A 23,240-nucleotide genomic window follows, 5' to 3' on the forward strand; every position below is an offset into this window, starting at 1 on the left:
AAAATGGAAGTACTATAGACCATTCAGTACGACTAGAATCCTTTGTCACAAATGCTATTGTAAACAAACAACATGTAGTATCTGTTTTCTTCAATCTTGAGAAGGTCTACGATACTACCTGGATTTTGGTTTGGTTTGGCTTGTTGTTTAACGCCGCACTTATTAATATTCCAGCTTTATGACGGCGGTCTGTAAATAATCGAGTCTGGACCAGACAATCCAGTGATTAATATCATGAGCATCGATCCACGCAATTGGGATCGATGACATGCATCAACCAAGTTAGCGAGCCTGACCACCCGATCCCGTTAGTGGCCTTTTACGACAATCATAGTCGCCTTTTACGGCAAGCATGGGCTGCTTAAGACCTATTCTACCCCAGATCGTCACGGGTCGATACTACCTGGAAGCAGGACCGCCTCCGTGGTCTAGTGGTAGAGCGTCCGCCCGGAGAGCGGAAGGTTCGGGGTTCGATCCACGGCCGCGTCATACCAAAAGACGTTAAAAGATGGTACTTGTTGTTACCCTGTCTGGCGCTCGGCATTGAGGGGCTAAAACAAGGACTGGTCGGCTCGGAGTCAGTATGTTGTGTCTGAGTGGGGTATTCATGTTAATACTGCGGCATGGTATCTCAGTGAGCTAGCACTATAAATCGGCATCAGTCCGGACTAGTACATACTAGTACATTTTCCTTCTGTTCATGGAAATTCCTGCATTCTGATTAGCTGAACTGGTCACGTGTTATTGCATTCATTTCCCAATGAATGTAAAGAATTAAGCCACGCCCACCTACTTTTATTACTGTGGAATGTCGGGGAATCCCAATATTACAGTCGAGGGAATTCCCTTTATGCTCACGTTTATCGTCATGCACAGGAGATTTAGCGACTTTCATGCATATTCATTGTCCAAACTATCCTTTGAAACCGAAGGCCGAGAATGAATGAAACAGCAAACGTGCAGGCTCGCTTGCCTGCTTTTAATTTGTCCCGCCCGCCTCGGTTCAACTTTCATGTCTTCGGGTTTCATTTCTAACTAGCATTTCTCCATCTGTGTCTTACCGTAATCAGGGAAGTAATGTTTGAATCTGGCGGTAACTGACCATGTTATTTGAAACAGCCGCCTTCTCCCGGACATATTTCTTCCGGTTCGTTACAGTCTGACTGTTGCAGTTCGTTTCGCCTCTTGCCTTACTTGACAGGTCCAATGAACATTGTTTTGATTCTACTCTCCGTTGAGCTAATGATGGTGTAGGCGTGTCAAGTTATGTGCATTACTTAAACGATCACCTGATTCATGCCACGCCACAGTATGTATTCCTACACCTCGAATGTTTATCAATCTCGTCATTTTTGTCTGTTTTGATATGTACAACTGTTTTTGATTAAACTATTGTAGATAAGACATGTTTTACGTTGTCGAATTTAATTATAGGCATTGACTGTGTACTTGTTTCGGTTCATTGAGATACGAATCGAAAAACCGATGTGCAAACGCTACGCGGATTCATACAGTTTGCACATCGGCTTTTCGATTCATACCTCAATGAACCGAAAAAAAAACACAGTCAATCCTTAAAGTGGCCCGCTCATATCAAAAATGAGCGGGCCACTGTAACTTGATAATTCCCTCATATTAATTGACGACGGGCCATTATCACGCTCGTTGTTAGGTGACTATGCTTGTCGCAAGAGGCGACTAACGGGATCGGGTGGTCAGGTTCGCTGACTTGGTTGATGCATGTCATCGTATCTCAATAAGATGCTCATGATATCAATCACTGGATTCTCTGGTCTAGACTCGATTATTTATAGACCGCCGTCATATAGCTGGAATATTGCTGAGAGAAACAAAACACAAACTAACGTGCGTATGAATACATAGATAGCCTACATATCGATTAACCAAAAATGGCTGCCAATCAATCAACCCCCATATGAACTGTAAAATGTATTTCCTCTATTACACGCTGGGTCTCTAATACAAGCCATGTATCTAATACAAGCCAGGTATCTAATACACTCCGAGTCAATGGCTCTCGCGAAATTAATAGACGGCGTAGCGCCCAAATGAGGAAATACGGTAGTCTGATATCGGACAGACAGACAGATTGTTTATTTGAGTCTCACCTCACAGAAATAATTACATAAATACATATAAAAGGACATAAAAGTGCGCCACCCGTTAAGGGTTACGAGAGACTTAAAATGTATCACAGTACGTACAGCATAAATATATTGGTGTAAAAGGGATATGAAAATATTCTATCCGTAACTAGCCATATAAAATATTTTTTCTTCGTTGGAGAATTAAAAAGCAGGTTTTGGCTGTAAAATATACATAATATTTAAAACGTTGATTAGTATACGTATTGCATAACTCTAGAAAGTTGGGATAGCTAAAACTGACCTTTTCGTATAAACTTTCAAGCAAATCATCGTACACAGGGCAATCAAGTAATACATGACTTTCATCTTCAATACTTTCCTTACACTGAAAACACATTCTTTCATTCACATTCATATTCATATATCTGCCTGTTTCCAACTTCGGAAGAGCAGTACCTGATCTAAATTTGGAGAAGGCAGAGCGGTAAGAACGAGGCATATACATACTTACATAACTTTCACATCCATACCCATCTTTAAACATTCTATACGTACGTAATTTGTTACCACCCGTTCTTCCGCCAGGCTTGCATAACCGTTCATTGTAATCAGACACATACTTTCCCATGCATATATCTGGCACACGTACAACTACACTTTACACGCTAACATTCTCAGAAATATTCAGACCCCATTCTTCAGAATGACGTCACATTATCGCGGAACATATGTTGTCACCCGCCATCTTAGTTCAAGCTCACTCTGGATACATAGGCTTATTACAACCAAGTGACTGTGCAGCAAATGGAACCGGATAGTTGTTGAGGTTAGTTCATTTTTCAAAAGCAGTCTCTGCTAGTTGTTATGCCTCTGTATGAGAAAGCCTGCTGTGCGCTCTCACATATATTTGGGTAACCTTAGAACATAAAGTTGAGAATATAAATCACAGAGTTGATGGCGACAGTTCCAGTATTTATTCTTGAGCAGATGTTATGTAGATACATTCAATACAAAATTTCAAGTTATTACAATAATAAAGATGTACATAAGATATTGTATAATATTACAATTTAACATTTTATCAATGAATATTCATGAGAGAATAAGCTCATAGAGTTGATAATTGATTGTTGGGGGAATTAGCATGGTAGTGTTGACAATGGCGGGAAGATGACTGGCTACAGTTGATATCATTTACACATTACAAATAACTGGATACTGAAAGTAGAAAGGACATAATTAAACTCCAGGCTAAGCACAAACACATAATATTAAACGGATATAGAGACTACCACCTTTGCATCTATCAAGATTATGAACATTTATGTATATTAATAATATGGATATGGGATATGTACACATTCAAACAGCTTGAGGCTTACGATAGGTATTGCCCTTTGCATTTCCTTAAACTAGCCTTTTTACAATATTTTTAATAATACTCACATTATCGATAAATGTGCGGTAACTCAACAATGTTGAGGTCGGTATAATACATTTAAAATACAACTATTCACAACAAAATGTGACATACAATAAATGATAATTGTTGGCAGTATTATAAAAATATGAACAACATTTTATAATTAATTGCAACAACACTGAATAGAACGTTATAAACACACACATCCCAAATAATTACTTACATTGTACAACGACAACATAAATACATTACCTGTACTCAGTTCAAGTGAGATAACTTTACTGCATATTTGTTTGGTCTAACTTCAAACATTTCTAAACAATAACTACACATGTAAATATTTTGAACAAGGGAAACCAGCTTACCTTAGAACATAAAGTTGAGAATATAAATCACAGAGTTGATGGCGACAGTTCCAGTATTTATTCTTGAGTAGATGTGATACCAAAGGGGCATCTGCATGGTTTTACATAGTTGAGAGGCCGAGGAGCTGGAACTGCGCCTTTACTGTTATTGGTCTAAAGTATGTAACGCCAATTTTAATTGGATAAGAATTTCTGACCTGAGGCTTGTAATGACTGACTGATTTCCCGAGTTTTACTAACCTACTGTTTGACATTAACGATAAGAGGATTACTTTCTAAAAACAATGCATTTGGTATAATGTTTGCCTTGCGGTAATCCTTTGCCTAAGGGGAATATTAAGTTTATATAAAACATATGGTAAGTAAAATAATTAAAATGAAATAAAAGCAGAATAATAAAGGTAGCTAATTTTAAATGTACAATAATTTTGATATACAGGTATATAAGATTAAGTTGGGAATATTTTATTATACTATAAGCTGTAGTTTTGATAAATTGGATTTAAAATAGTGTAAGGAATTTTCAACGAATCGGGAAAAAAATGTACAATTATCTATGTTTGTACTAACAGCTGCTAAGGGGCGATAAAATGAAGGCTGATTGTGTGTAATTGTACTCTGACCGAGGTTGTTGGACGTGGCTCATAATACCAATCACTGGTTTGTCTGGCCAAGAATCCATTCTTTTCAGACCGGAGTATGGTATGGACACAAAATTACGTTAGGTGTTTTTTATCATGGTACTCAATTTTTCATAATTTTGTTACTTATATCTGATATCTGTAGCCTGAGATATTTCCGATTGAACGTTCTACATGTGGATATTACATTTACAGTGTAACCTAACCTTTAGACAATTATACAATATGTGTTATCTTTTTGGATAGACTATTAATTTATGCTTACTGAATATAGTTCTAGCTTTGACTTTGTTATAATGTGGAAAATTGTTATTTTCGCTGCAGCAATGGTGAAAATGGGACACGAGCATTCCAGGAGATAAAAGCAGGAATGTTGGATCATTGAGGAATACACCAAATAAACCCCTGGCTGTGAATTATGTTGGCTGGAACGTTTCTGTTGAGAGGAGAAATTTTTCGGTCACAGCTTCAAAACCAAATATATATTGTATTTAAGTCTATGAAGAAGCACCTTGCAACTATGTCATTTTTTGTGGCAGGCAATTACGTTTGTTTCACCAGTCTGAAACCTAAACATTTTGTGAACAATTTCAGCGACAGGCCCCAAGCCTCCCCAGAATATAAAATGGTCAACCCCTTACCATGTCTGTCCTTCTTATTTTGACAGACAGACAGACAGACAGACAAATTTATTCGGTACTTCAGGCCACCGGCCCATAATACAATGGAAATATACTGTATATATGATAATGATTTACCGTTCCACACTGTGTTTCCTTTCGATGTTCATGACGTGAGAGAGAAATTTTCCTAAGCCTTTAATAGTTTGTTCGTTTTCAGCTGACAGAAGTTTTATAAAATTCTCAATAGAGGGAGGGGTAACGAGACGCTTGGGAAAAGAGTTTCTTCTTGCTCTAGAATACTGGTCACAAATCATAAGAACATGGAATTCATCTTCTACATGGTTATGTCCCTTTGAAAAACAGAAAGTTCAGACACGTTCATTATATGGAATGTTGTTGTGACGCCCCAGTTCAGGGTTGCTTCCCATTGCGTAATCGATGAGCTGTTTTGATAAGTATATTGTCTGCTTCAGTGATATCCAATTTTTCCTTCATGAATTCTCGAACTTTGCGCTCCGAAGTTTCCAAAGTTTCGTTCTTATCTTCCTGAAGTCCATGGAACAGAAGGTTAGTCCTCCTTGATCGAGATTCGAAGTCATCAAGTCGGTCTCTCATCGCACTGATCTGTTGATGGAGTACTTTATTATGATCACGAAGCTGAGCGATTTCGTCTCGTTGTTCGCATACCTCAGCCGCCTTTTCGCCGACTTTCATGTGCATTGTCGTTACACGCTCGTTCACTGTTTTAATATCAGGTTTTAGGTCTAACAGAGCTTGCATGATATCATCGTTTGTATATTTTGTCTTTGAAATGCCGACAGCACCTGTATCTTTCTGCGAGAGAGTTGATTGTCGGGTGTCCGGACCGGTATCAGCTTCCACGTCACCACATACAGTCAGTAGTGTTAACAACATCAAAACAAGCCTCAGAGTCATCGAAAGATACTTTCTTCTGAGCGAAATACCATGCATAGTGCGTATGGACTTATTTGGTTGCGAAAAGGTGCCTATTTTCGCACAATATTGCTCTAGACATATACCCATCTCGGGATCTCAGTAAACACGGCCGCTCGCCTACATTACCCAGCATGCCCAGCCTTCTTATTTTGTTTCCTGTAGTACAAGCCGCAAGGGTCATGGTATCATAATGTATCTAGTTTACAGCTCAGTTTACAAAACATTTGTAAAAGGTATCTCGAAATATACACATACACGTGACTAAAGCATATTCAAAAACATTTCCGGAACATGTCGCGAAATGTTTTTTGGGATGTTTTTACACCATTTTCGCGGGTAATGTTAACGTTGTCACAACGTATTTCATCCTTCTTACACAAAGTTATTTCACATCGTTGAGACAATGTCCATGGTAGTCCACAGAATAATGTCGTAGGGACGTAATATTATAGCATTACCACAACTTAAAATACAACATTATTACAACGTAAAATACAACGTTCCAATAACGAAAAAAATACAACGTTATGACGACGTGAGTATGACGTAACACAATGTTACCCCATGACGTTGTGACAACGTGGTTTCCCACAATGGGAATCCACGGAATAACGTGATATGGACGTAATATCCCTAACGTTACCACAACGAAAACACAACGTTGTCACAACGTGAAATTGTTAGCTGGAACTCCTCCCACTTCCGGAATTACTTTCATATATCTTGAGAGAAAGCCCACACAATTAAATGATCCAAAATAGGCCTGTGTGTCTCCTCGTCTTCCAAGGTGTTCACCGAATCCCAACCCCTGGCGTTATTGGTGTAGAGTAGGTCGAGCATGGCGTTTCCCCGAGTTCTGGTTGTTACGTAGTTGGTGAAACCAGGCAATGTCACTTCACTGTGATTCAGGTCTCCACCGACTATAATGGTCTGTTCCAAATCTATGTCTTTAGCTCCTTCGCTGGCAAGTACCCACTGAATGAATTTGTTGTTCCAATTCGTTCGGACCTCTTTATTGGCCCCCGTTGCGTTTACACTGTAAATACACATCGCCAACCATACCACGCCTCTGAACACGAAGGTCACCCCTATAGCCTCGCTATGAGGACTGGATTCTTTGTACACATACGTTGCTTCTGAACAGTCTGCAGCTGAGAGATAGATTGCCGCACCTCCTGATTTACTCTTCCCTGTTACATCTTTCTTTCGATCTTCAAAGAAACCATTATACCTATTTATGCTTCTTTCAATTTCGGTATGTTTATCCTTGTACCACGTCTCGGACACCAGAATGACGTGCGCCCTGTTGAGATCATCATCAAGACGACGCTGTAGGAACGACTTGTTTTTGTTTAGGGATCGCGCATTCACGACCAATGCATTGGGCACAATAGGCACAGAATCCTGAGGAGGGACAGCTGGTACGCGATCCGGACTGGGCGGTGTAGCTGAAACACATATATCAAAGAGAACCGTTGGAGCCAACAATATGTACTAGCGTCAAAAAGTAACTGTGATTCATATAAAGTGGTGTAAATGTTATGTTATTGAAAATAACAACATAATATACTGTACAGCATTGAAAACGCACCAGCAATAAATCTTGAAATATTACAAAAACAACTTGAGCAATGACCGATTTTGATTAAAACAGACATAGACGGATTATTAGGAAAGACGACAAAGGATACAGGAATACCACACAGTAATTACAATTACGTCATCAGTGTAAGGAAGACACATAGGGTTAAAATGAAAAGTCAATATCTGGTATGTCCGCCATTGACAGCAACACACACCATGCAACGTCTTCTCATTGATCGAATAAGACTGCGAATAGTGATCTGGGGCATTCCACTCTTGACGTAGTGTTTCTTCAAGTTCTCTCAGGTTCTGTACTTGCGGACGACGTGAGAGGCGTTGACCCAGGTAATCCCATAGATGTTCAATTAGCGATAGCTCGGGTGACAGGGCTGGCCATGGAAGCAGAGGCACATTATTGTTCGTTAGGTACGCTCTTGCTGGAAGGTGTGCATATCCTGGTGCTGATGAAAGAATGGGATGACGTGATTTGGCAATATGTTAATCCTATAGTAAAGGGCATTAACTCCTCCACAAACATGAAGCTCTGTTCGATGGTTATGACTGATGCCGCCCCACACCATGACACTCCTCCTCCCCCCCCCCCCCCCCCCCCCCCCATCGATCTGTCTGTACAACGCAGTCATTGTGGTAACGTTCTCCACGTCGACGCCACACTCGCAGTCGACCGTCAGCATTCCGTAAATGAAAACGGGACTCATCAGAGAACAGCACACCATGCCACTGCCGCAATCTCCATTGACGATGACTTTTGGCCCAACGCAGACGTTCATTTCGATGTCGATCAGTGAGTGTGGGTCCAACATATGGACGTCGAGCACGTAGCCCTTCTGAGCGGAGACGTCGACGTACGGTGTCAGCACTGATCAATTCCGCCGGCCTTGTACGGTTGCTGCAGTCCTGGTAGCCGGAAGTGTACGATCACGAAGATGCCGACGAACAATATGGCGATCCTGACGTGGTGTAGTTACACGACGTTGACCCGGACGTGGTCGATCTCTGGTGGTTCTTGTCTGCTGGTATCTGCTCAGTAGCCTGAGGACTGTTGAATGATGGCATTGAAACCGTTGTGCAACGACTCTACTTGACGTACAAACTTGAAGCATGCCCAATGCACGTTCACGTTCCTCTGCTGTTAATCTTGGCATTTCTTGTGTCAGTACCCTTTACGTCTGCAGCAACACGTGATGTAGCTTTTAAAAGTCTGTCTTTCATAGCCCCATTCTGCATGCTTCCCGTGAAACAAAACACGTTTTCCATCATGTGCACGCAATTTGCTGCGTTTTGGCGATTTCGCTCACAAAACAATTAGGAATGTCTTTTGACAACCTGTTCTTCTTCATGCTTCGTCCAGAACGTCGTATATTACTCATTCACTTATATATTTTCATATGACTTAAGCCCGGATAAAAATACATCCATTTTCATGGCGATGCGTTTTCAATGCTGTTCAGTATATATGGTCATTAGTCTGATCAATGTTTCATCATAAAAAAAATATTCGCAAAACCCATACCAGGTAACAGGGGACAGTGGTACGCTCTAAAAGAGGAATGGTGAAGAACTCAATTAACAATGCCAATATTGGGCGTAACCACCATTTGCATTGATACAGGCAAGGCACCAGACAGCCTGTGACAGGTTCTAATTGTCATTCAAAGATTGGACCATCTGAGCTAGCGTTACCGGCTGGCTCTGGTCCTGTGGGAGGCATCGCTCTATCTCATCCCGGACATGTTCTATGGGAGAGAGGTTTGGTGAAACTGTCGGCCATGGCAGTACAGCAATGTTATGTTACCTCCAAACGTCTGTTTCAACACGTGCAACGTGTAGGTGGGCATTATCCACTGCACACTGACGTTACTTCCCTGCATTTGAAGGGTCGTCCAGGTAGCGTACGCTTTTGAAATTGACAATGATGAGATGTGTTCTACTATGAGTTTTGATGCCACCCCATACCATTACACTTCAACCCCAAAATGACGACGTTCAGTAATGCAAGCTTCGCCCAAACTTTCTGCTGGAAGCCTGGAGACCCCATCAGAGATGTCCAGATGAAACCTGGACTTATACGTGAGCAGTATACTGTCCCTATCTTGTCTCCTGAACCCCAGATGCTGTCTACACCAAGCAAGGCGTGCCTGACGGAGACGTGCGAGCAAAATTGGTCGTATCACGGGACATTGGGGCCGGGTGTTGTGGTCCCTCTACTGGTTGCATATGTTCTGCCAATAAATGCTCTCAAACCAGGAATTGTCCAAAAAGTTAATGTAGCAGTTTAGTATCGATTCCATAGATGCACGAACATAATATGGTTGTCTTGTTGACGTGACGTCACACGTGGACGACCGGTACGTGGCAAGTCATGAGTGTTGTCTTGCTGTAGATAACGTCTCCCAAGAGATCTTGCACTTCAATAAACATTAAAATGATTGGAAAATTCTTTTTGTGCCATTGCTGTTTGCAGCATAACCATGGCGCGTTGACGTTGATTTTCAGCAAGCCGTGACATTGTATGAGCATTATTTACAGTTAAACACAAGTGTTTCATGAGCACCTGATAGTAAAACAATCATTGTGTGCTGTTTACATAAAAAGGAAAACACGTGTGTGAGTATTAGAAACGCATGTACATGCCTTAAAGTCGAGGAGATGTATTCATGAATATGGAGGGAAGTTACGATATAAAATTTCAGAATAAATATATATTTTTAGTGAGCTTTATAAACGAGCTCAATCTCTTTTTTCTGTGTGTATATGTGTATATGGGTTCATAGAAGAAATATTATACTTATGATTCCAGCAATACTTGATTTAAAATTATTCATATTATCGTGTTGGTGTCTTGTTCTCTCAGGAGAGACATGTAGAGATGTATAGATCCATTATTTAGTAGTAAATAATAGTCTCTTTTCAATGTATATTCTCTTAAGACTCTTGAGTCTATCACGCTGTGTGGATCAGTGCTACAACAATATGTGGGGAATAGCGAGTGAGTGAGTTTGATTTTACGCTGCTTTTAGCAATATTCCAGCAATATCATGGCGGGGGAAACCAGAAATGGGCTTCACACATTGTAGCCATGTCGGGAATCGAACCTGGGTCTTCTGCGTGACGTGATGAGCGACCGCTTTAACCACTAGGCTACCCGACCCCTCTCGGGATTAAATGCTGTTTTATGTGTATGCATCATCAATTAAGTTGATTGAGACATTTAAGCAAACCTCTTATGTCGAATGAGGTACTAGTAAATGTGCCCTGAGTATTATTTTGAATTTACACGTTTTTGATTGTATTTACCTTGTAAAGTAGACTGTGAATCTGTATCCACGGCGAGGCCAGCAAATTTGTCGGTAATATCTTCCACAGCTTTCTGGTCTGTGTCATCCTCTGGAAGCTTCTTCTTGAGATTGTCATCAGATTTCTTTTGCCGTACACCAGTGACAGCGTTTGGCTCCTCGTTGTCTTTTGTTGACACTGCTGAAGTATGGACGGCATGTGAAGTGTCAACATTCTCGCTAACCATTTTATTTGAACCAACTTCTTCATGATTTGTCTCTTCAAACTTACAAAAACACATTCAGTCGGACCCCATTATCTCCAACCTAGCAGGGCCGATTTCTCTGCTGGAGGCGACAAAAGGATCGGGTGGTCATCATCGCTAACTTGATTGATGCATGTCATTGTATTTAAATGCGGGGATTGATGCTCATGACAAACAATTGAAACAAAATAACCATAATCCTCCAATCAATACAATCAAGGAAGGACTTTATTTATATTCACAGAAAGTGTTTGTGACCAGTGGAATTAATACCATATGGATTCTTAAAAATCCAAAGGTTTTGCTTGACTTTATGCAATCTCAGAAAAGAACCAAGTTCCATTCTGTCGTTCCAAACATTATTATTTTATCTTTGTACCTCACTATCCAACGTGACAAACTTAAGGACAAATTTCATTCCTTGATTCATGGGCTTTTGATACCAAACATGGTGATCAGAAACAGCTAAGTACCTATACTCAGAGGTTCAGAGCAATTTGTCAAAAATGAAAGCAAATGCCATCTGAAGTTTACTGAGAAAACAATACGGGAAATGCTGGACTTCCTCGTTGATAACATGTATGTTATTAGGCATAGCAACAGTCACTATTTAATCTGCCCACAAACAACAAAGTGCCTCTCTTAGCTCAAGCATGTTTCTTCCCATCTTGGATATTGTGAGTAGCGTAAAGTGGCTTTTTCAGGAAGTGATGTCATGTTTTTCCTCGTGTCTATTCACGATGTTTTGTTTGTCAGTTAAGATTACCATTACAATTGAATTACAATATAAGTACATAATGTTTTGAACAATTGGTTTAAATTGCTCAAAACTGTTAATGTGGCAAATGCCAACTTCAAGATAAAGGTACACAATTCTACATTTAGTTCGAGGTAACACTGTGTATTTATATCTCGAATTCTAGATAAGCAGGTAAATTTATATGTATGAATATATTGAGGCGGTTGGGACCGGAGAATAGGTTCGAGATATCTGTACATTCGAAATGATGTGGTTCGAGATAACGAGGTTCGACTGTACGTACTACCTAACCAATCTCAAACTGAGAGTTAAACTTTGTTTTTATTCGTAGCTGTAATGTGCAAATTGCAAAGATAAAAATCCCGACTTTACATAGCATGTGTAACAGTAAATATGTTGAAACTAATTATATCTCAAGTCAATACATCATGTGGTCAATGTGTGTGTGTTTGTTGCTTTGTTGCTTAACGGCACATTCCACACTGGTCCAGTTGTATTACGACGACCATGTGGTCAATGCTTATAAAACGTCTATGGTAGCCAGCACCGTGGCACGTGTCACCATAAACTCTGTCAGCATAGGTATATTCCAACTTGCGAATAAAAGCTTGATTTGAAATATCAAATCTAACTGTCAGCTTACGAGCCTCATTATCCTCATTCTGCTTTCCAGTTCTTTCCTTTTCAAAAGTTTCCTTCAGGTCAGCGTGGTCCATGTCGTTTTGTTTAGTTTGTTCTTCAAGTCTTTCCAATGGCTGAAAACATAAACCTTGTCGGTAAAACACATAAACATCCGTTTCGTGTATACACCCTCAGATGGTGCAGTTTGTGACATTTTATACAGTTATCACTAGTCTGGCAAAATCTATTTCTGTGTTAATATAAAAAAAAAAAAAAAAAAAAAAAAAAATATAATATGTTTCTTACTATCGCCGGTGTCCATCTTAAATTCACCACTAGTGTGATATAATATAAGGGGGGGGGGCGCGGTCGTGTAGCTCAGTGGTTAAAGCGTTCGCTCGTCACGCCGAAGACCCGGGTTCGAATCCCGACACGGGTACAATGTGTGAAGCCCATTTCTGGTGTCCCCCGCCGTGATATTGCTGGAATATTGCTAAAAGCAGCGTAAAACCAAACTCACTCACTATAATATATAGGACATGATATACTCAAAAGCAAAAACAAAGAGAATTTGTCAAAACAAATTACTGTCTTGGATGGAATTATACCATATGGAAAGAACAATGCCTGAAGATACGGTAGCAAGCAACAGTCAAGATGAAGAGGGCTCCTGTCATATGGAAAATGAATCATGTCACACGAGAGGTTCAGAGGCGGGCCCAGATAGTCAATAGCGACTGTGTCCACCTTGTGCATTGATGGAGGCCTAATACCTTAGCCTCACTGATGCCACTACACGTTAAAGAAAGACCTCTGGAATGGGATTCCATATATGACATTTCAGAGACACAACACCAGGAAGTAATGTAGCTTCGAATTAGTGGTATAACTAAAATACAACAACTGTCATATAGCAATATTCCTATGAAAAAACGGTGGGTTAAACACACGAGAGTTATGTATGAAACATATTTCTGAATTGCATTAATATATAAGACTTTAACATCTCAAATTCTAGGGTATGTAAGTCATATCGTGCGATGTAATGGAGAAAAATACTTCGTGAAACGTACTTGTTTTTGCCAAAACCCATGTTTGACCAGCTAAAATGAAACCTGAAATCATATATCCCTGTTCATTCCTGGATAACCCCAGCGTTTCCCGAACACCTGACATCATCACTATTTGATAGTGATTCATAAACACATGCTCATGATATAGATGGAATCGTACAATCGACAATCGAGATTTCGTGTGGCGATGGAAAGGATTTTGTCGTTTATTTTTGAACGGCCTCATATCTACACGAACACAAACACTGAACTCAATAGATAAAGTAAACATATATTACATTATGTCTCTGAACAAATTCATGGCTTCAAACACAATGCTTCAACAAAATGAACACATGAACAATCTATTATCAGCCAGAGTGTTCAATACACATGAATAACTTTGATATCACGAAAGAGGTTCACAGCAATAGACCGCCTGATATGGCCGCCGCCATGTTCAATAGTGAAGCAATCTAGAACGTCAGTAACGAGAAAGTTGAAAACATGATAGTGTTCATAACAGCGACATATGTCACACCTGACTAAATCGCCATGACATATCACTATCGGACGGTAAAGCTAGAGTTTGTGATGTGTCCCTACATACATGATATGCGGTGATAGGAATGCAGTCTGATGGCATTCCTTGGGCTGGTAGCTTCTTTATATATGTTCAACCAAAGTTACATGCACTACAATCACATACATGTGTCAAAAAAAATAATCATTTGTAATAGGAAACAACATGATCACACTTCGTAAATAACGACAGAACCATGCAACAGGTATCTTCGTGATCCACGAATATATAAAGTGACCATCAGTGAGTTATAATTAATATTTAAGTCATAAAGAGACGGAATAATACTTAAATAGGCTCAGACATCCCACAAGCCATCACTCTTTGCTTAAATTAAATGATGTTTATTAATTATCCATCAATTATCAATCATTTATTGAGTGAGTGAGTGAGTGAGTGAGTGAGTGAGTGAGTGAGTGAGTTAAGATTTAACGTCACATCGGCAATATCTCAGCCATGCCGTGACGAGATAAAGCTAAATATTGACAACAAATATATTTACTTCGAGGAAACAATATGATAACAGCTCTCTTTCTGGTCAATATCAAAGTCCCCAGCTTTCAAACATTTTAGACCACCTGCGTGGCAGGTGCCATAACTGTTGTTCACTCCAACATATGTCGTCAATAAAATAGTTGATATGTTTGCTATATTTATATTCTATTTCGTTTTTGAGAATCTATAATACAACACACCTGTACTACAATACAACTTACAAGTACCATGATACACATATATGTACAACGGTAAAGAACACATGTACCATAACACAGTACACCTGTCCCACGACATATATGTCACTATAAAACACCTGTACCGCGGTATAACACATCTGGACCACAATACAACACGTATACTATCATACAACATACCTATATATGATAAATATGTTCCAAGATACAAGACACATCTACTACAACACAACACAATTGTACCATGATACAACACATCTGTTCCACAAAACAACACACTTGTACCACGGTACAACACACCTGGATCACAGTACAGCACATCTGTACCACAGTACAACACGTGTACTATCATACCACATACCTATATATGATACATATGTTCCAAGATACAAGACACATCTACTGAAACACAACATACCTGTTCCGCGGTACGGCACACCTCTTGTACAATGCAACATATATGTACATGTATTACAATACAGCACACGTGCACTACAACACAACACACATGCACTACACTACTTGGGTGCTGCATGTCATTGTAACCCAAGTGCTTAGATCGATGCTCACGATGTCAGACACTGAATTGTCTGGTCCAGACAAGATTGATTACAGATCGACGTCATGTAGCCGACTATTGTGAATGCAGCGTTAAACAACAAACAAATAATACCATGTTACAACACACCTGTATCATGTTACCACACACCTGTTCCATAATACAATACACCTGTACCGTGTGACAAGATACCTGTATTTCGGTACAAGAGAGTAAACATCGGTACAACCGACATGAAACGCAGAACAACAGGGCCCAGTTGCACAAAGCGATCTTAGAGCTGCGACTGTCGCAGGCCTATGTTAAAGTATGGGAGTTACGATCACCTTAGCGCTAACATAGTTTTATGAAACGTGGCCTGGTCAGAAACTGCCCAAAGGGAAAACGAGAGCCTGAATACAAAACAGGTCCGACACATGTTGGATAAGGGAAGCATTTGTCTACATCGACCTATGTTCCTAGATAAATTTGTCAAGTGATATAAAGCAGGTGGCTACTCCAATATATTCACCTATGTAGACAAGCGGCACACATTGTCATGTATGGTGTTATTAAGGGTAACTTATGTCATGTTGTCTTTGTGACAGTTATAATTGCACCAAAGCTAACATTCCTTCTCAAAATGCTCGGCAAGATACAGGCAGTAGCATAATCGAAATCACTTATGCCTAGACACAATTAATTTCTTAAACACAAACAAATAACCGTTATACTCGATTAAGTTTTCGATCTGAACGGATTACTAGATATGGTGCAAAAACTGGTTTCTGGTTTTCAAAAGTTGTTTGATCGCAATTCCGCGAACACCTCGTATCATCACTATTCGATATCTAGTGATTCATAAACTTGTTCTTATGATACATACGGAATATAATTGTGGACTGATTTTTCTTTAGATTTTGGAACGGGTTTTGTCACTTTTATTTCCAGATCAATCCGACATGCTAGGATACAACTTAAAGAGTGGTCAACGCGGCATTGGAATAAACTCTCAACCACTTGTTCTAAATATTGCGCTCATTTAAACGAATAATGTCATCTGACATTGGCTAAAGAGAAGAAACTAGAACCTTCACAAACACTTATGTATACTAAACACGTCTCATTTTAATTCTGGAAACAAAAAGTCCAGAAACTCTACAGTCTTTGCCCAGACTCGGTCAAAGGTATTTACAAAATTAAACATGCTGTTTTCATGGGAACATACCAAGGAAGAAAACATTAAAAAAAAAATGTTCAAAAACTCAATATTTACACTATGTCGCCCATGGGCGAGAATAAACTGACGAGCAAAAGAAACCATACCAACATTGATTTGGTGTTGACAACATTATCAAATATATCACAAAAATATACTGTTGCGAGTTGGAAAGAAAATTTATCTGACAATGGTCTGGTTCTAATTACACAAAGGTGGCGTTTACATGAACCTCAATATCAGGTAAGGAATGACACAGGGAGTAAATGACAATTTGCCAAATAAACGAATCATCTGAAAGAAAACAGAAAACCTTTTTTTTAAATAAATGCATTACTGTCAGTATCTTGTATGGCCTCCATTGCTCTGAATACAGGCTTGGACACGTCGCCGCACGGAGTTTACAAGATCCCTGATGACGTCATTGGGGTTGGCTCGTCATTCTTCCAACAGTGCCTGAATCAACGTTTAACGACTTGGCGGAGGGGGGTTTCTTTCCCTTATTTGTCTGTCCAGATAGTCCCAGAAGTTCTCAATGGGTGTTAAGTCAGACGATCTTACTGGCCAAAGCAAAAGGTTTACATTATTTGCAGTTAGGAAGTCTCTGGTGATCCTGGTGGTGTGGGGGCGAGCGTCGTCCTGTTGGAAGATTACTCTGGGATTCCTCTGGAGAAAGGGAAGCACCACAGGACGCAATACATGGTCGATGTAGACTTGAGCATTTAAATTACGGTCAAAGACAACCAGGTCTGTTGTACGGTCCCTGTAAATCCATGATGAATCCACCACCGAATGGCACGGGCTCCTGAACACAACATTGTCATCCCGCGAAAGGGCCGGTAGGCCCGAATACTGTGTTGTCGAAGACGCCTGGCAACTGTCCTTCTGCTGACCACATGATGTAAGGCTGCGGCTGCCGATGACGTCACAGTGACGAAACGATTGCGTAGATGTAAGATGCGGAGGTACCGATCTTCATTGGTGGTTGTGACCCTGGGTCTTCCACTTCTTGGCCTGCCATCTGTACGACCTGGTTGTATGAGTCGTGTCTGCAGCCTCGTTATCGTTTTTCTGGTGCAGTTGAAGGTGCGAGCAACATGGGCATGGCGTGCTCCCAACTGCAACATCCCAATTGCTCTCTCTCGCTCTTTTTTCGGTCAGTCTCGGCATGTCAGCTGCAGTGGTCGGTACGATTGTGGTGTAAAACATACAGATTGGCGAGTTTTATACCGTTCCGAGCCATTTTGTCGTGATGCACGTGCATCCAATTTTGAATTAAAAAAGCTTGATAAAGTCCATATTCGGGAAGAAGCAGGATTTTTAAAACTCAGTAATGACGGAGCTGCGTTCATGCGATTTTGCTTATGTGGTATTTTTTAAATACAAAATACTTTGGTTTAGTTTCTTTAGCCCGTCAGTTTATGTTCCTTTACTTAAAACTCATGTTTTTGTTTCGCTAATACATATATGTATATCTTTCAAGTATCATGACACAAAATTTAACTCATTTCAACTTAATTCACCTGTAAATAATGCCGACTCTGTATTTAGATACATCGTACTAATAAGAATATGAGAATTATCATAAGAAGGCTGTTGTTACAATTTTCATACCAAAAGTTACAATGCATTTAAAAGTTGCTTTAGTGTCATAATATTCACTCAAGATTTCCTCAATCGCCTGTGAACATCGCACCGCATATAATGAAATAATTATTTCGAGATTTCGTTAGAATGTGAGATATTCAGCTAGACGTTATGCATTGAAAGACGAATCGGGTTTTTTCCCCATTAAAATACGCGCACGTGTACCTGTATATTTCATATCTAGTGTCACTTAATTTCCCAGTGTGATGTATTAACGAGACATAAAATGGGAAATGAAGGCCCATGGGCGACTTAGTGTAAATATTGAGTTTTTGAACAATTTTTTTTCATTTTTTCTTCCTTGGTATGTTCCCATGAAAACAGCATGTTTAATTTTGTACGATACACATCATTTTAGTTAGTGATGCGTGAAATTTGGAAACGTCCACCTCATGCCTAATATAAAAGATATTGAAAGCATACGATGTTGAATGATGTAACCCTGATCAATCACACTTTTGAGCAAGAGTCTTAATTATGACCTTTTGGAAGAGCATGCTCGCAGGTGCCTCAAAAGTTAAGACACTTAAGATTAGTGCTACTGGAATATTGAATATTAACAAAGCGACAAAAACCTTTCCATTTCCAATAGACAGCAGAGCCGATTGTACGATTCCGACTATTTCACGGTTTTACAGGTCTCTTAATATATGTATTGGGTGGTCAACGTCAATGATGTGGTTCGAGTTATTTAACGCCCCACTCAGCAATATTCCATTAATATGACAGCGATCTGCAAATAATTGAGTCGGGATCACACAACCCAGTAAGGAATTATGAGCAACGATGGCTGCAAACAAACAATTCAACGCGCCTGACAACTCGATCGATCACGCCATATCTTACGGCCAGCATAGTTTGTAGAGCCCTTACCCTTCTTTAAATAGGTCACAGACGTTTATCACTTCCGTGAAACCCGCGAGCACGGGTATGGTGCTGACAAACCTAGAAACATAATCCGGGCGAACCGGGAATCGAACCCACAATCATAGGTTTCTAGCCTGCCCAAGGGACGCAACTCTGCACAGCGAATCGTGGTGCCTTAGACGTCTGGGCCACCCGTGTCCCGGCACTGGTTTGGCACTTCCAACAAAAATGGGCGGTGGCGTATCAAGCGCTCGATCGTTACGCCAGAGACCAGTGTGTGATTCCCAGATGGGAGAATTCCCACTTCTGGTGTCTTTTTTGTTTGTTGTTTTAATGCTGCACTGTAAATAATCGTGTCTGGACCAGACATAACGGTGATTGACGTTATGAGCATAGATCTACGAGAAAAAAGTCCATTGGCGCGTAGAAGGCAAATTATATGTGGAATGGCCCAGGGTCAAAATAAAGAATTGCATCGACATCATTTTTGTAAGGGATGCATCAAATTGGAAATGTCCGCCAAATGATAGAGTCGGAATCTTACAATGGTGATTTTTGATGTTTATGAAAAGAGTTTTGTCGCTTTTATTATCATGGCAAATACTCATTATAGCACTCAACGAGGATATATTTTCTTAATTTTAATCTGTTGACTATCAGTGCTTGATTTGCTTTTGCGAAACCCATTCTTCCCTTTTTTAAGACACATGACACTTAAGTCACACAAAGGAAGGTACATCCATCAATACAGAGCCAAGCGAGTTGTTTGAAAAGTTGTTCTTTAAATATCTGAAATTAATACAATATAGCATGGTTTTGTCCAAGGAAAGACATCTTTTCCTTTTCAGGAATGCAACTGTACTATGATAAGTCAGATAACTTTCATCCCGAGTGAAATTCAACAGTACACTCATTATTATTGTTCAAATTATTACAATGTGTTACCGTCTTTAGAAGCTGACAAAACGCATGAGAAAACAAGTAACGTGTCTATTACCGTTGTAAGTTTTCAGCTACAGTTTATCGTGTGGCAGTTCATCTCAACATCTTCATCACATACATGTTCAAATCAAACTAATTACGAAATGGCATGGTAAATGCAATCCCTGGCACGTGTTCCGACAAAGTTCAATTATCGTCAGTAATATTTCCACACACTTTGTATGTGTTTGTGCGTGTGTGCGTACGTGCGCGCGTGGGTGCATGTGTGTGTAGCAAAATACAGCTGTTTGTGTTAAGTTTATACACCTGAATGGTTGCCTTTATTTAAGTTTTCTTCAGTGAATTATTGTTGTGTGTTTGGGGGCAGATCTGCCTTCATTGTTTGTTTTCATCAAATTTGCCAAAGTGAAAAATAAAAGCAATCTCAAAATCACATTAAACAACCAGGACAGAATACTAAAGGCAGTCAACTATTGCACATCATATCGTTCTTTACATGATCTTTAATAAATTACTTCTGTAGACTGTAAATGACATATTTGGGGACATTACTGATCACAAACGAGCGATGGCCATTGTCAGGTAGGGGACAAGCGTTGTCACCATATTCCTGATCAAAATAAAAGATCTGATTAGCGATTATGCAGTTGACACGACATAGTTTGGTAAAGTTGAATACGGTATTGATTGATAAAGATAACAATGGACTTATATCGACGTACAAGGAAGTCATGATTAAGTTAACAGCATTCAAGGAGGTAGTTCCCAGGTACACAAATTACACAATGAATCGACCTTAATATCGATTTGCAGTGAACGGAACACGTTAGCTGTTGCGCCTCCCAACATGATATTCGATATCAGCTTTGCATTGACAAAAGAGCTTGCTTTTGCATGTGTTTGTGGCGGGTGGCACCGGTGGGGAAGCTTATGCTCACCTGTACGCGGAAACCTGGTGTCATCACTTTTTTATGGTGAGGTGAAATAGGGCTTAAAGTCGCGTACAAGTTTATTGCACTTATATAGCGGCGTGCATGCACGTGTATCTAGCTGCTTGTACTAGTCTGGACTGATGCCGATTTATAGTGCTAGCCCACTAGGATACCATGCCGCATGAATACCCCACTCAGACACAATATATTGACTCCCAGCCGACTAGTTTTAGCCCCTTAATGGCGAGCGCCAGACAGAGGAACAAAAAGTGCCATCTTTTAACGTCTTTTGGCCTGACGCGGCCGGGAACGAACCCAGGACCTTCCGATCTCAAGTCGGACGCTTTCACTAGACCACGGAGGCGGTCCCACTATTTAATAGTGACTTATAACCATATGCTTATGATATAGTCGGAATCGTACAGTGGACTCTACTGTTATCAGATGTTTCTTTGATTATGGAAATGGTTTTGTCGCTTGTTTTTACATGTTATATGTTTTTCAAGGTTTTGATCTTTGAGTAAGTGTTCATGTGAAGCTCGCGAATGATTAAACAATAACCCACAATCGACTCTCAAAACCATATCACGACCTGTCCTCATCGTTACAACTGGCTACAGCATAGGCCAGCTAAAGAAACACATGAAATAAATTTAATCAAGAGAGTCCTACCTGGTATAAGATTGCCCTTTGTCAAGTTCCACTTAATTCAGTCAGAAGACCTCGTCAGTCAGACCGTCTACACCTGTCTATGGAACCAGAATAAAATTCCTGCCTAGTGTTCAGGTGAATGTCACGTGATTTGACAAACAATGCCAGCTTTTGGTTTGTTGTTGTTGCCGACAGGTTGCTAGACATTCTGTGCGATTGCGATCAATTATTTAATGCGCATGTTCTTCTGCATTCTCTGCCAGGAAGGAAAATGATTAGCATGTATTCTCTAGCTATAAAGGTACACGTCCTAATATCAATGTCTGAACTATAGTTTTCAAGTAAAAGAGTGAGATGATTGGCTTGATACTGTTTTTAACAGTTTTTCATTTATACCACGGTGTGTGAGCTCAATGTGGTTTCTTATCTGTTAAACGCCGCAGCCAGCATTATTCCAGTGAGAGAGTGAGTGAATGAATGCGTGAGTTGGGTTTAACGCCGCTTTTACCACTTCGGTGAAACCCACGAGCACGGGTATGGTGCTGACAAACCTAGAAACTGATCGGGGCGAACCGGGATTCGAACCCTCAATCATAGGTTTCTGGCCCAAGGGAGGCAACTCTGTACAGCGAATCGCGGCGCCTTAGACGACCGGGCCACCCGTGTCCCCCATTATTCCAGGCTCAGTGTTTGAAAAAAGGCCGAAGTAGTTCAGGTGTTACATGTTTACAGTTTTTGTAAAACCCAAGAGCACGGTATGTTGTTCACAAAACCAAGAATCATAATCGGTGCGAATCTGGGATTGCAGCCAATGATCATATGAATTGTACATATGCAAGTTTGAGAGAAATAGTTAATGACTCCGTATTTCCTTGTTTCATGGCAGAAGGGGCAGCAATCATGGAAGCAGGTTTTTTGCACAATAGAATTCCCAATTTCACGTTGATATATATATACCATGGGGAGCACCTTTTGGTGATTACGGCTGTGAATGCGTACATATATGCAAAGTTAAATTACAGTTTCGTTTACTGAAATGTAATGATTAAGTTGTGAATGCTACCTTCGGGACAAATATGGCTCAATGTTAGTGCAGAGCACTTCAGATATTTAGAAGCAACAGATAATAGATGTCACACTGACACATAAGTTTAGTTAGAGAAAACAAAATATATATGAATGGTGCTCAGCTTCTGGTCAATAGCTAACACACCAGCTCACACATATTTCAGGCCACCTGTGCAGAACCTTTTCGTTAATATGATAATGGGAACCGCACACTGGTATAACATAAGGCTGTGAGTGAGTGAGTGAGTAAGTGAGTGAGTGAGTGAGTGAGTGAGTGAGTGAGTTTAGTTTAACGCCGCTTTTAACAGTTTTCCAGTTATATCGCGGCGTGTCAGCTTAATGTGGGAGGAAAGCCCGAAGTGATGCAGGTCTCAGACGTTTACCACTTCGGTGAAAATGTTTGCC

General features: G+C 40.2%; 1 protein-coding gene across 1 annotated transcript; it reads right to left on the reverse strand.

Moving 5' to 3' along the window:
- Nucleotides 1-6,758: 6,758 nt before the first annotated feature.
- Nucleotides 6,759-21,886, reverse strand: LOC139448569 (uncharacterized). Its single transcript, XM_071230138.1, has 4 exons — nt 21,789-21,886; nt 12,667-12,778; nt 11,020-11,199; nt 6,759-7,565 (listed from the first exon to the last, which is right to left on the reverse strand). Exons 2-4 carry the CDS (start codon nt 12,737-12,739, stop codon nt 6,832-6,834), a joined length of 987 nt encoding a protein of 328 aa, XP_071086239.1. The 5' UTR covers nt 12,740-12,778; nt 21,789-21,886; the 3' UTR covers nt 6,759-6,831.
- Nucleotides 21,887-23,240: the final 1,354 nt, after the last annotated feature.

This window comes from Haliotis cracherodii, unplaced genomic scaffold, assembly GCF_022045235.1.
Source record: "Haliotis cracherodii isolate W230 unplaced genomic scaffold, xgHalCrac1.p SCAF_7, whole genome shotgun sequence".
Classification (NCBI taxonomy): domain Eukaryota; kingdom Metazoa; phylum Mollusca; class Gastropoda; order Lepetellida; family Haliotidae; genus Haliotis; species Haliotis cracherodii.